We start from the raw sequence: 15,338 nt of genomic DNA on the forward strand, positions 1-15,338 counted from the left end.
GCATTCAAAATGTAACGAATACTTTGGGTGTCAGGGAAAATCTATGGAGTAAAGTACATTATTTTCTTTAGGAATGTAATTATGTAAATGTATGTAATTTAAGTAAAAGTTGTTAAACATAGTAATTGTAAAGAAAAGTACAGATACCACAAAAACTACCTACAGTTGAAGTCGAAAGTTTACATACACTTAGGTTCGAGTCATTAAAACTCGCTTTTCAACCACTTCACAAATGTCTTGTTAACCTCTCTGCGCACAGAACCCGTTAGCGGGATGAAAGGTCAGCAGTCTCAGGTCTTTTGCAGACTCCATCAGGTTTTCTTCCAGAATGGTCCTGTATTTGGCTCCATCCATCTTCCCATCAATTTTAACCATCTTCCCTGTCCCTGCTGAAGAAAAGCAGGCCCAAACCATGATGCTGCCACCACCATGTTTGACAGTGGGGATGGTGTGTTCAGCTGTGTTGCTTTTACGCCAAACATAACGTTTTGCATTGTTGCCAAAAAGTTCAATTTTGGTTTCATCTGACCAGAGCACCTTCTTCCACATGTTTGGTGTGTCTCCCAGGTGGCTTGTGGCAAACTTTAAACGGCACTTTTTATGGATATCTTTAAGAAAATGCTTTCTTCTTGCCACTCTTCCATAAAGGCCAGATTTGTGCAATATACGACTGATTGTTGTCCTATGGACAGAGTCTCCCACCTCAGCTGTAGATCTCTGCAGTTCATCCAGAGTGATCATGGGCCTCTTGGCTGCATCTCTGATCAGTCTTCTCCTTATATGAGCTGAAAGTTTAGAGGGACGGCCAGGTCTTGGTAGATTTGCAGTGGTCTGATACTCCTTCCATTTCAATATTATCGCTTGCACAGTGCTCCTTGGGATGTTTAAAGCTTGGGAAATCTTTTTGTATCCAAATCCGGCTTTAAACTTCTTCACAACAGTATCTCGGACCTGCCTGGTGTGTTCCTTGTTCTTCATGATGCTCTCTGCGCTTTTAACGGACCTCTGAGACTATCACAGTGCAGGTGCATTTAAACGGAGACTTGATTACACACAGGTGGATTGTATTTATCATCATTAGTCATTTAGGTCAACATTGGATCATTCAGAGATCCTCACTGAACTTCTGGAGAGAGTTTGCTGCACTGAAAGTAAAGGGGCTGAATAATTTTGCACGCCCAATTTTTCAGTTTTTGAATTGTTAAAAAAGTTTGAAATATCCAATAAATGTCGTTCCACTTCATGATTGTGTCCCACTTGTTGTTGATTCTTCACAAAAAAATACAGTTTTATATCTTTATGTTTGAAGCCTGAAATGTGGCAAAAGGTCGCAAAGTTCAAGGGGGCCGAATACTTTCGCAAGGCACTGTATATCAATCAGTATGGAGACTAAGTCAGGGAAAGCTAAATCTAAGTCTAGATATACAGATGTACAAACAATTTTAGAAGAAATTGATCGGGAAAATGAGACAAAGATTGTTGGAGGACGATTCATTTAGCGATACCCAAATGGAGGAATATTTTTTGAACGGAGAGGACATCGTTTTAGACTGGTAAGTTTTTCTCATGCCAATGCCGTTGTTTGAAATTAATAATATAAAATATTATTTGTGAAATGAAATAGCCTATTTGAGGCTGTTGAGGGGAGGGGAGGCCCACAACATTGGCCAAAGTGAAATGGAGACAGTAGATACAGCTGGTCTGTTGTAATATAATAAAGGCAGTAGATCTAGCTGGTCTGTCATAATATAATAGAGACAGTAGATCTAGCTGAAATGTCATACTATAAAATAGACAGTATATCTAGCTGGTCTGTCATAATATATTCAACCTTATGTTCCCTGTACTCTATATACTGTATATCTGTTTATTATACCTGTTGATAAAGGGCTCATATGTGAAACTATTCTAACTGAACATTTTCTTTCACAGTGACACTGACTCTGAATGGGAGCCCCCAGTGCCAAGGTGTCCATCCCCCACTGAAGCTGGTTCATCCAGCTCCTGCCACAAGTGGTGTTCATCTGCCCAAATATATTTCTGCAGGCATGGATGTGCCTCAGGGCCAAAAGGGTACAGCATGGAGGCGTCGCTGTGTTCTTTGCAAAATGAAGTCCCCCATCACCTGCACCACATGCTTGGTGACCCTCTGCTTTACAGCAGAAAGAGACTGCTATGGCACCTGGCATTAGCAGCACAATATTGTGTAGAGGACTGAGGGTCTTCCAAATATTGAAAGTGTTATTTAGTAAATGTATATATATTTTTTCCATTAATTTTCTCCATTTTTTTTTTGGGGGGGGGGGGTGTGTTAGAATACCATTTTGGTATTTTGTATATAGTTATTCCATTCAAAATGTATAACTTCACCAATTTGGCCACTTGGGTATATTTGGGCTACTTGTGTGGGACACCTGGGTGACTTCATGATACATGTCATATAGCACACTCATTTTGGAAGTTATCATTCTGAAACTTTGCACAAGTACTGTTGCCCTCTTATGTTTTTCACTGAAATTGTCCCCATCATCCTATCTGAAAGTTTGTTTTGTCTTGTTCATTTTAAAGATGATGATACAACAATAAACATGTTTTTTTCATTGTATTATCTAAACCAGATCTATTGTGTTATATTCTCCTACATTCAATTCATATTTACACAAACTTCATAGTGTTTTCTTTCAAATGAAATCAAGAATATGCATTTTCTTGGTTCTGAGCCTGAGCTACAGGCAGTGAGATTTGGGTATATCTTCAGGCAGAAATTGAAAAAAGTAGGGGGGTAGCTGTAAGAGGTTATTAACAAACTATAGTTTTGGCAAGTCGTTTAGGACATCTACTTTGTGAATGACACAAGTCATTTTTCCAACAATTGTTTACAGACAGATTATTTCACTTATAATTCACTGTATCACAATTCCAGTGGGTCAGAAGTTTACATACACTAAGTTGACTGTGCCTTTAAACAGCTTGGAAAATTCCAGAAAATTATGTCATGGCTTTCGAAGCTTCTGATAGACTCATTTACATAATTTGAGTAAATTGGAGGTATACTTGTGAATGTATTTCAAGGCCTACCTTCAAACTCAGTGCCTCTTTGCTTGACATCATGGGAAAATCTAAAGAAATCAGCCAAGACCTCAGAAAAAAATTCTGTCTGATTTATCCTTGGGAGCAAACGCCCAAAGGTTCATCTGTACAAACAATAGTACGCAAGTATAAACACCATGGGACCACGCAGACGTCATACCGCTCAGGAAGGAGACACGTTCTGTCTCCTAGAGATTAATGTACTTTGGTGCGATAAGTGCAAATCAATCTCAGAACAACAGCGAAGGACCTTGTGAAGATGCTGGAGGAAATAGGTACAAAAGTATCTATATCCACAGTAAAAGAAGTCCTATATCGACATAACCTGAAAGACCGCTCAGCAAGGAAGAAGCCACTGTTCCAAAACCACCATAAAAAGGCCAAACTACGATTTGCAACTGCACATGGGGACAAAGATCATACTTTTTGGAGAAATGTCTTCTGGTCTGATGAAACAAAAATATAACTATTTGACCATAACGACCATTGTTATGTTTGGAGGAAAAAGTGGGATGCTTGCAAGCCGAAGAACACCATCCCAACCGTGAAGCACAGCATCATGTTGTGGGGGTGCTTTGCTGCAGGAGCATTTCACAAAATAGATGGCATTATGAGATAGGACAATTATGTGGATATATCGAAGCAACCTCTCAAGACATCAGTCAGGAAGTTAAAGCTTGGTCGCAAATGGGTCTTCCAAATGGACAATGACCCTAAGCATACTTCCAAAGTTGTGGCAAAATGGCTTAAGGACAACAAAGTCAAGGTATTGGAGTTGCCATCACAAAGCCCTGACCTCAATCCTATAGACAATTTGTGGGCATAACTGAAAAGGCGTGTGCAAGCAAGGAGGCCTACAAATCTGACTTAGTTAGACACTACCTCATCCCCATACTGTACTTATTTATTTATCTTGCTCCTTTGCACCCCATTATCTCTACTTGAACATTCTACCATTCCAGTGCTAAATTGCTATATTGTAATTACTTCGTCACCATGGCCTATTTATTGCCTTACCTCCCTTATCCTACCTCATTTGCACATGCTGTATATAGACTTTTTCTACTCTATTATTGATTGTATGTTTGTTTATTCCATGTGTAACTCTGCGTTGTTGTATGTGTCGAACTGCTTTGCTTCATCTTGGCCAGGTCGCAATTGCAAATGAGAACTTGTTCTCAACTAGCCTACCTGGTTAAATAAATGTGAAATAAAATAAAAAATAAAAAAGTTACATCAGCTCTGTCAGGAGGAATAGGCCAAAATTCACCCAACTTATTGTGGGAAGCTTGTGGCAGGCTACCCTAAACGTTTGACCCAAGTTAAACAATTTAAAGGCAATGCTACCAAATACTAACTGAGTGTATGTAAACTTCTGACCCACTGGGAATGTGATGAAAGAACTAAAAAGCTGAAATTAATCATTCTCTCTACAATTATTCTGACATTTCACATTCTTATAATAAAGTGGTGATCCTAACTGACTTAAGACAGGGAGTTTTTCCTAGGATTAAATGTCAGGAATTGTGAAAAACTGAGTGTAAATGTATTTGGCTAAGGAGTATGTACACTTCCAAATTCAACTGTAAGTAGTACTTCAACATATGTTTTACTTAAGTACCTTACACCACTGCCAGCCCTGCAACTACCCTCATTCACTTTACAGAGGCAGATGTCGGAGACACTGATATCACTTAGCTAGCACTTATTAGTGCAGCTAGCCTAAACTACAAAACTATATTGGATAGTGGCCTGTTTAAGCAACATTCCCAGGTTGGGAAACTACTTGAAAATATTGATGTATACTCACGATGGGGTAAATCTTTCCATCACAAAAAGAAACGTCTGTTGCTAAAATATACTATGGCACATATTTTTGGGGTAAAACCAAAGTAGTGACACTGAACATTTTGCACTGGTTACCCAGACCAAAAGAGAAATTACACTGAAAGGGATTTTTAGTCCAAGGTGTTTCACGGTCTGTAGTGTTTTCTCGTGTAAATATTATAACCGTTGTTATTTCACAGTGAAAGTCACTGGGCTGACATGGCGTCTGTCAGAGTCGAGGGCCAGTGGTGGCCCCGGCACATGCCAGTCAGCTGAGGGATGATTGTGTCACTTTCCAGAGCTGGTGACAGGGTGCATTATTGCCAGGGACAACTAACTGGGGGACTGGGGGAGAGTATGTGTATGTATGTGTGTGTGAATGATGTGGGGGGGATTCAGGAGCTTAGGAATGTTGGGGTGGGTGGGTATTGAATCGTGTGTGTGCCATAAACAATAGAAACCACCCCAGCACTGTTCTGAAAGGAACCATTCATAGAGGGGCGGTCATCATTTCTGCTCCTCTAGACCAATTTGGGTATCTCACCCTTGCAGAATTTCTACCAAAAGAACAGTTCCCCCCCCAGTGCAACTGAGTTGGGTTGAGCCTAAAAAGCTAATTTCAATGAAATGGGTCCTTGGATCTCCAATGGTGAGGGGGGAAAGAGTGGCGTGACAAGAAGGAAATACATGTTGTGAATCAAGGGCTCATTGATAGAAGTGTCTAAGATGATAAGCGAAATAGCAATTACACTCAGAGTTGAACTTGAAGTTAGGCATGCAAGAAGTCTGTTGAGATAATACTGCCTGAACTTTAGCCTCTAATGCTAACAAGACCATTTGTTGGAATTGCACTGGAACCAGTCTTTATGTAGAAATGGATGTGTGTGTATGTCAATATCATATCACAGTGAACGCTCTGCGTCGAAGAGCAACAGTGAAGGGGACACCTCATTTCCCATTCAAATGTCACCCAAACTCCATAGGAATATAGATGGGGCTTCTCTAATTGGATTGTACAGTAAGTGTGAGTGAATATGTGTTCTGTTGCAGGTAATGACACACTGTGCAGGTTACTTCAGTGTGTGTGTGTGTGTGTGTGTGTGTGTGTGTGTGTGTGTGTGTGTCTTTGCCCCACTGCAGACAGAGACACACTGTCAAGTTCCAGGGCCTCCCTTGACAGTCCAGAAAGAGTCCAGCTCCCATGAGCCTTAGCTCAGTAAACTAGGAGGCCATCTCAGTCTTTTTAACGCCCCAAATAAAATCATACACGCTACTGAGAGATTGCTCCACGTATCACTCTATCCATCCGTCTATCTTCCCATCTGTTTGACTATTCTCACTGTCTGTCTGTCTGTCTGTCTGTCTGTCTGTCTGTCTGTCTGTCTGTCTGTCTGTCTGTCTCTGTCTGTCTGTCTGTCTGTCTGTCTGTCTGTCTGTCTGTCTGTCTGTCTGTCTGTCTGTCTGTCTGTCTGTCTGTCTGTCTGTCTGTCTGTCTGTCTCCAGATATAAAGACAACAATTGGCCAATTATAACTACTGTACGATGATGATGACCCTAAACTGTTGAATAGGAAGTAAATACAGTGACGACTGATTCAGTTTTTTAGGATTCCGTGTCCCCTGCTCAGCAACTTGTACGCGCCTCAACACTAACTTAATGTGTGCCTTTGTTTTTGTACCCAGAGAAGGAGGCAGGTCACTTTGCTTTGATGAAAGGCCTATTCTGGGAACAAACCTTAAAGGACTCCTGCTGTTGAATAGGAGGAAGAACCCCCCCCCCCCCCCCCCCCCCCCCTCCACACTCATGGTTCAAAACAAAGTCCACAATTATTGTTATGCTTGATGGAAGAATTTCATGTCTTACAGGAAACTAGACTTTCCTTCCTGGTTGAAAAATGTCAAGAAAGTTTGCTGGGATGGTGGTACCATTTAAATCTGTGTCTCAATTTTTGATAATAGCACAATGATTTACGACAATGTAAAATATATTGACATCCCAATACCATTGCACTGGATTTATGAACTGATATACCAAACAAAAATTGACACATCAAGCCATTCTTTTAAATGTAAACTATTTTATAAAATTAGCACCACAAAATGCAGACTGCTACAAGTAAATCAATAGATAATGTATTTTGGTACTGTCCTTCGGTGGCTTGCTTTTAGAGTCCGGTCCAGGAATGGTTGTTAAGTCATAATGGCTGTGTACAAATGGATCTAAAAAGATCTGAAAAAATCACAATCAATTAATGGGAAATATGATTTTACTCTTAGGTAAAGTATTTATTTTTAGGGCACTCTCGGTAGAAATTGCACAAATAGAGAGGTTCAAGACCCACGTAAGACATCACAGTGAAATATAAGGATGTAATGCAATATAAGGATATTTGCACCAAATAACCAAGATGGCGTAGCCGTCGGACGTGTGTTTGTCTTGTCCTGTGTAAATAGTAAATAGTCTGTTTCTTCGTTTTTTTCCCGTATATATTTTATTCTCACTTTCCATCTATGAACTAAATATACTTTCCTGCAACCCGCCTCACCCAATGTGGTACGGATCTGTTATTTTTATACCTTATAACTGGAACCGCCATCAGAAGCTAGCCAGCGAACTAGCTACTAGCTATTAGTCATTGTAAGTCATTGCTAGCTGTCTTCACTTCTAGCTCGGACACTAGCCAGCTTTAGTTCGGTCAATAGCTGCCAGTCTGCACAGCGCGATATCAACCCAGAGCATATTGGACTGCTTTTCTCTACCACATCACCAGATTCCTTCCGCTCTGGATCATTACACCGGATCATCACAGCTAGCTAGCTGCAACCGAGTGGCTATTGTTGGCTAACAAAGCAAGCACCAGTTAGCCATGAGCTAGCCTCGAGCTAGGCCCATCTCCCGGCTAGCCGACGAAGAATACCAGCTAATTCCTGGTCTACAACATATTTTTTTGCCAATTCGCCTGGATCTTTTACTGTCGAAACGGAGCCCCGCCGATCCATCACAACTGGTCTGCCGACGTAATCGTCTGATGTGGTTTCAACAGTCTTTTCCGTTGCGATGTCGCCGAAGACCCATCTGCTAGCCCTGGCCCGCTAGCTTCTGAACGACGTGTCTCCCGCTCGCCTAGCGTAGTAGCGACTACTGAAAGTCTCCCTGACTCACCAATTGCTGCTCAATGGACCATATGATTACTTGGCTACACAGCTGATGCCTGCTGGATTGTTCACTAACACAGTACCTCATTGTGTTGATCTGTCGGCCCCAGCCTTGAACTCAGTTCCTGTGTGTACCTAACTGACCCTCTCTGCCATTTACCCATTGTTGTCTTAACTCTCCTGATCAACACCTGTGATTGCTTTATGCCTCTCTCTAATGTCAATATGCATTGTCTAATGCTGTTTTGGTTAGTTCTTATTGTTTTATTTCACTGTAGAGCCCCCAGTCTTGCTCAGCATGCCTTAGATAGCTCTTTTGTCCCACCCCTCACACATGCGGAGACCTCACCTGGCTTAACTGGTGCCTCCAGAGATGCAACCTCTTTCATCGTCACTCAATGCCTAGGTTTACCTCCCCTGTACTCACATCCTACCATACCCTTGTCTGTACATTATGCCCTGAATTCTCCCACGCCCAGAAATCTGCTCCTTTTATTCTCTGTTCCCAATGCACTAGACGACCAGATCTTATAGCCTTTAGCCATACCCATACCCTTATCCTACTCTTCCTCTGTTCCTTTGGTGATGTAGAGGTTAACCCAGGCCCTGTAGCCCCCATTACTACACCTATTCGCAAGGTGCTCTCATTTGTTGATTTCTGTAACCGTAAAAGCCTTGGTTTCATGCATGTTAACATCAGAAGCCTCCTCCATAAGTTCGTCTTATTCACTGCTTTAGCACACTCCGCCAACCCTGATGTCCTAGCCGTGTCTGAATCCTGGCTTAGGAAGACCACCAAAAATTCTGAAATATCCATCCCCAAATACAACATATTCCATCAAGATAGAACTGCCAAAGGGGGCGGAGTTGCAATCTACTGCAGAGATAGCCTGCAGACTTCAGTCATACTATCCAGGTCTGTGCCCAAACAGTTCTGCTTTTAAAAATCCACCTTTACAGAAAGAAGTCTCTCACTGTTGCCACTTTTTATAGATCCGCCTCAGCCCCCGACTGTGCCCTGGACTCCATATGAGAATTGATTGCCCTCCATCTATCTTCAGAGTTCGTACTGCGAGGTGACCTAAACTGAGATATGCTTAACATATCTACAACCTAAGATAGATGCCCTCAATCTTACACAAATTATCAAGGAACCTACCAGGTACAACCCTAAATCCGTAAACATGGGCACCCTCATAGATAGCATCCTGACCAACTTGCCCTATAAATACACCTCTGCTGTCTTCAACCAGGATCTCATCAATCACTGCCTCATTGCCTGCATCCGTAATGGGTCCGCAGTCAAACGACCACCCCTCATCACTATCAAACGCTCCCTAAAACACTTCAGCATGCAGGCCTTTCAAATCGACCTGGCCCGGTTATACTGGAAGGATATTGACCTCATCCCGTCAGTAGAGGATGCCTGGCTGTTCTTTTAAAGTGCTTTCCTCACCATCTTAAATAAGCATGCCCCATTCAAAAAATGTTGAACTAAGAACAGATATAGATAGCCCTTTGTTCACTCCAGACTTGACTACCCTTGACCAGCACAAAAACATCCTGTGGCGTACTGCCCTAGTATTGAATAGCCCCCACGATTTGCGACTTTTCATGGAAGTCAGGAACCAATATACACAGTCAGTTAGGAAAGCAAAGGCTAGCATCTTCAAACAGAAATTTGCATCCTGTAGCACAAATTCCAAAAGGTTTTGGGACACTGTAAAGTCCATGGAGAATAAGAGCACCTCCTCCCAGCTGCCCACTGCACTGAGGCTAGGAAACACTGTCACCACAGATAAATCAATCTACGATAATCAAGAATTTTAATAAGCATTTTTCTACGACTGGCCATGGTTACCCCTACCCTAGCCAACAGCTTTGCACCACCCGCAGGAACTTGCCCAAGCACCCCTGCTTCTCCTTCACCCAAATCCAGATATTGATGTTCTGAAAGAACTGCAAAATCTGGACCACTACAAATCAACTGGGCTAGACAATCTGGACCCTCTCTTTCTAAATGTATCCGCATAAATTGTTTCAACCCCTATTACTAGCCTGTTCAACCTCTCTTTCGTATCGTCTGAGATCCCTAAACATCCTCCTCTTCAAAGGAGGAGACACTTTAGACCCAAACTGTTACAGACCTATATCCATCCTGCCCTGCCTTTCTAGTCTTTGAAAGCCAAGTTAACAAACAGATCACAGACCATTTTGAATCCCACCGTACCTTCTCCACTATGCAATCTGGTTTCCGAGCTGGTCATGGGTGCACCTCAGCCATGCTCAAGGTCCTAAACGATAGCATAACCACCATCGATAAAAGATAGTACTGTGCAGCCATCTTCATCGACCTGGCCAAGGCTTTCGACTCTGTCAATCTCCACATTCTTATCGGCAGACTCAACAGCCTTGGTTTCTCAAATGACTGCCTCGCCTGGTTCACCAACTACTTCTCAGATCGAGTTCAGTGTATCAAATCGGAGGGCCTGTTGTCCGGACCTCTGGCAGTCTCATGGGGGTGCCAAAGGGTTCAATTCTAGGGCCAACTCTTTTCTCCATATTTATCATTGATGTCGCTCTTGTTGCTGGTGATTCTCTGATCCAGCTCTACGCAGACGACATCATTCTGTATACATCTGACCCTTCTTTGGACACTTCTTAATGCCACACAACACTCCTTCTGTGTTCTCTAACTGCTCTTAAATGCTAGTAAAACCAAATGCATGCTCTTCAACCGATTGCTGAGGCACACCTGTATGCATGCTCTTCAACCGAGGCACACCTGTATTTAAGGAGTTTCACCCATTATTCTCTGCAGATCCTCTCAACCTCTGTCAGGTTGGATGGAGAGCGTCGCTGTACAGCTATTTTCAGGTCTCTCCAGAGATGTTCGATCAGGCTCTGGCTGGGCCACTCAAGGAAATTCAGAGACTGAAGCCCTGAAACCACTCCTGTGTTGTCTTGGCTGTGTGCTTAAGCTCGTTGTCCTTTTGGAAGGTGAACATTCACCCCAGTCTGAGGTCCAGAGCTCTCTGAAACAGTTTTCATTAAGGATCTCTCTGTACGTTGCTCCGTTAATCTTTCCCTCGATCCTGACTAGTATCTCAGTCCCTGCTGCTGGAAAACATCCCCACATCCCCTACCTTAGAGATTGTGCCAGGTTTCTCCAAACGTGACGCTTGGCATTCAGGCCAAAGAGCTCAATCTTGGTTTCATCAGACCAAAGAATCTTCTTTGTCAAGGACCAGACAATTTTGTTTCTCATGGTCTTTAAGGTGGCTTAAAGTGCCAAGGCGGGCTGTCATGTGCCTTTTACTAGAGAGGGGCTTCTGTCTGACCACTCTACCATAAAGGCCTGATTGATGGAGTCATACAGAGGAACTCTGGAACTCTGTCAGAGTGACCATCGGGTTCTTGGTCACCTCCTTGACCAAGGCCCTTCTTTCCTGATTGCTCAGTTTGGCCGGGCGGCCAGCTCTAGGAAGAGTTTTGGTGGTTCCAAACTTCTTCCATTTAAGAATGACGGAAGCTGCTGTCTTCTTGGGGACCTTCAATGCTGCAGATATTTTTTTGTTACCCTTCCCCAGATCTGTGCCTCGACACAATTCTGTCTTGGAGCTCTACGGACAATTCCTTCGACCTCATGACTTGGTTTTTACTCTGACATGCACTGTCAACTGTGGGAACTTATATAGACAGGTGTGTCTTTACAAATCATGTCCTATCAATTAAATGTACCACAGGTGGACTCCAATCAAGTTGTAGAAACATATCAAGTGTCATCAATGGAAACAGGATGCACCTGAGCTCAATTTTGAATCTCATAGCAAAGTGTCTGAATAATTACGTAAATAAGGTATTTCTGTTTTTATAAAAACCTGTTTTTGCTTTGACATTTTGGGGTATTGTGTGTCGATTGATGAGGAAAAAATATATAATTGAATAAATTGTGGAGTAAGGCTGTAGCGTGATGAAATGTGGAAAAGGGGAAAGGGGTCTGGATAGGCAAAATGTAAAATTGGTAGGCTTCAATCAGAGGGCTGACACTTTACATTAAGGCATGCTTAAAAGGACAATTATGTTATAACTATAGGCCTGTTCATTAGCATATTAGTTTATATCAAGTTTATAAATCTGTAGTAAACAGTCATAGAACATAGGTTGGGATTGTGTGCCTGCAAGTATACCGTAATGTAAAGTGTTACTGTGAGAGCTAACCCAAGGCCTAACACTCAGCTACACAAACATGGCTAAGAAATATAACTCATGGCTGAGAAATGAAACAGAAAAATGAAACCTTCGTCATTCACCTGATATCAGTACGTTTGGCTTTTATTTGCTTCCAATGATCTGCATTAACTCTCAAGCCCCTCAAGGAAACCCAGTGACAGACAGCAGGTGTGTGTGGGTAATGAGAGCAGTCCCCTTGTGGGGACAGAGAACAACAACCTACCCAACTGTTGTTTATGCCCTCCTCTCATTCAACTGTGTGACCCATTCTCAGTCAAATAAGAAAGTAGGTTACCATACAATTTGGCCCCTCTAGGGTATAGTGATTGTAATGATAATGGTGCCATGAAGTAAGCTCAAATCCATACATTTGGAATGTAAATCTTCTGATGAAGTAAATGTCTGTTGAAAAGAGGCTCATATGAAGGTGAAAGCAATTGATTTATTACAAAAGATTGGCAGTAGGCCTAGTCCTTTCCTGTGAGACAAGGTGATACGATGTGTGTGTGCGCGTGTGTGTGTGTGCGTGTGTGTGCGTGTGTGCGTGTGTGTGAGAGAGAGAGAGAGAGAGAGAGAGAGAGAGAGATTGGGTGGGTGGGTGGGTAATTCAGTAAGTACAGTAAGTAATTAAAAATACAGTAAGTGTCCAGTATAAAAACGAATGCCTCAAAAGTATTTAACATAGGCGTAGTTTACCAAGCTTTGTTCACATCACAACAACCAAAAACTGTGTTGAATAGAACAATGAGACACCATAATGCGGCCAGTGAATGCCATGATTTAAATTCTCACCGAACAAAAAACAGTTTGTGCGATTACTGTCCGCCAAGCTCGCAATGACCCAAAAAGCCATTCCACATGATGCATTCATTGTTTTCGACCAAACACGCTCCACAGCAGAGGCTACTGTTCGCAAGGCAAGTGGGATGTCGAATTTGCGTCACTTTTTCAACAGGTGACTAGGCAATAAACCCGGTTAGCCTGGTTTACCCGTGCCTTTGTGAAATGATAGTATGATAACGGGAAGGGACTTTTAGCCAAATTACAAGTCTCTAAAACGCATTATGCAATGCAATAACGTAACCGTAAGAGTTTGATAAGGACAGTGACTCACCTCAATCCATTTCTGCGCTTCTAGAAACGCGGGCTCGGAGGCCGATTCGGAGAGGAGATGTCGCTGGTGTGGTTGTCCTATATCTGCAGCGGGACTTGCCATTTGCAAAGCTGCTCAGTGTTAAAATATATGAACAAAAAAGCTTGAACAAAATGGGGAAATCACCAGGCTTCAGCCTCAGCACCTGACCGTGAAAACCAGATAATGCCGTTTTTGTTGTCTTGACTTGCTGTTTAGGTAGTCTCCCTCTCCTTCAGTGCTCCTTCGGTTGTATGCTGCAAACCCGCGGCAATGCACTTGCAGCTACCAATGATTTATATGTACACTAGATAACTGATGGGGGCGCTGGGTTGAAGTCACCGTGCCTCCATCTTGGCACTTCCACACCGTTGTAAAAAAAATACTATTTTGGAAGCTATAGAAATGCATTTATTAATGTCTACATCTGTTTTTGTTACGTTTATTCTATACAGACATCTTAATGCATAATTGTTTATTGTTTTATGTGAGCTAAACACGAAAAATAAACACCCCTCCCCCACAGAAGGCTGAAAAGATTCGGCAGGGGCACAGCTTCTACCCCCCAAGCCATAAGACTGATAAATAGTTGATTAAATAGTTAAATAACCAATAGCTATCCAGACCCATTGATAACTCTTTTGACTCTCATCACATACACTGCTGCTGAAGTTTACTATCTATCCTGTTGCCTATTCACTTTATCCCTACCTTCATGTACATATCTACGTCAATTACATAGTACCTCCGCATATAGACTCGGTACTGGTACCCTGTCTATATAGCCACGTTATCTTTACTCATTGTGTATTTATTCCTCATGTTATTACTTTTCTATTATTTAAAAAACATTTTTTTATTTTATTTAACTAGGCAAGTCAGTTAAGAACAAATTCTTATTTACAATGACGGCTTTCCCTTGTTGGGAAGGGCCCGTAAGTAAGCATTCCACTTTTAGTCTGCACCTGTTGCACTGCCTCCACTACTCCAGCACCATTTCAACTTCAACGTTTCAACATCATCTAATCACCTATGCTTAGTCTAATACAGTGACAACTAAAAGATATCAAAAACTATTTAGTCCATTGAACGTAAAATAAATATGATGTGGCTGTCCATGGTTCTGATTTCTCTGTGTGTGTGTTGCGTGCAAGTAGAAAAAACATGTTACCTCACCCTACTTGCAGAGAAACGCCAATGCCATCCTCCTCTTTCATGTTGCCTAAACGGTCTATGACTGTCGTACAGTACACACTTTTAGTTTTTGTTGTCCTAACGTACCTGGCTAAAATGCTTGATCGCTAGCCTAACTTCTTTTCATTTTCAAAAATGTGCCAGGCCAGCTAATTAACATTAACCTACTACATCTAGCTACATGTTGAACTTCCATCCTCTCAGGCTAGGGGCACAATGTATGAATTTTTGGTTGGATCAGAATCGCTGTTATAATCATTGGCCAGTACAGAGAATTAAGTAAAACCACAAGTCTAAATCCCTATCTCCGTCCATGATTAATTTAGGTAATCGCAAGCTAGCCACCGGACAACGACAAAATGAGATGCAACAATATTGTTCCTTTCTGTCAATGACATTTGGCTTCTGATGTGATGTGATTGGTGTGAAGCCAAATCCAAACTGGCTTCCCTTGACCCTTTTTTTGGCGTGCCAGGACCATTTACAGCTGAGCTCACTAAGTTTAGCTCAACGCTGATTAGTTATTATTTTATATCGTTTTTCATCATGGGAGGTCAAATGCTCACTGGCTTCCCTTGCATTCAAGGCAATGTTAAACTCTTTTTGACTAGACAGCATCAGATAGATGGGCTACACATACTGAGACACAGGGGCGCTGTTTCATTCGTTCTGATGCTTTCTCCGGCGAGATTACATTCAGCCTTTTT

The 15,338-nt window shown here is 42.1% G+C and overlaps 1 protein-coding gene across 12 annotated transcripts in view; it reads right to left on the reverse strand.

Annotated features, from left to right (window-relative positions):
* The window catches only part of LOC110505152 (LIM and calponin homology domains-containing protein 1), a 155,371-nt gene extending 141,661 nt beyond the window's left edge, over positions 1 to 13,710 (reverse strand). For all 12 annotated transcript variants that reach the window (XM_021584176.2, XM_021584175.2, XM_021584170.2 and 9 more), the window contains exon 1: positions 13,420 to 13,710. In XM_021584176.2, coding sequence (XP_021439851.2) covers positions 13,420 to 13,521 — 102 coding nt within the window. In that variant the 5' untranslated portion in view covers positions 13,522 to 13,710. The remainder of the gene's footprint in view (positions 1 to 13,419) is intronic.
* Positions 13,711 to 15,338: the final 1,628 nt, after the last annotated feature.

The sequence above is a fragment of the Oncorhynchus mykiss genome, chromosome 31, assembly GCF_013265735.2.
Source record: "Oncorhynchus mykiss isolate Arlee chromosome 31, USDA_OmykA_1.1, whole genome shotgun sequence".
NCBI classification, from domain to species: Eukaryota; Metazoa; Chordata; class Actinopteri; order Salmoniformes; family Salmonidae; genus Oncorhynchus; species Oncorhynchus mykiss.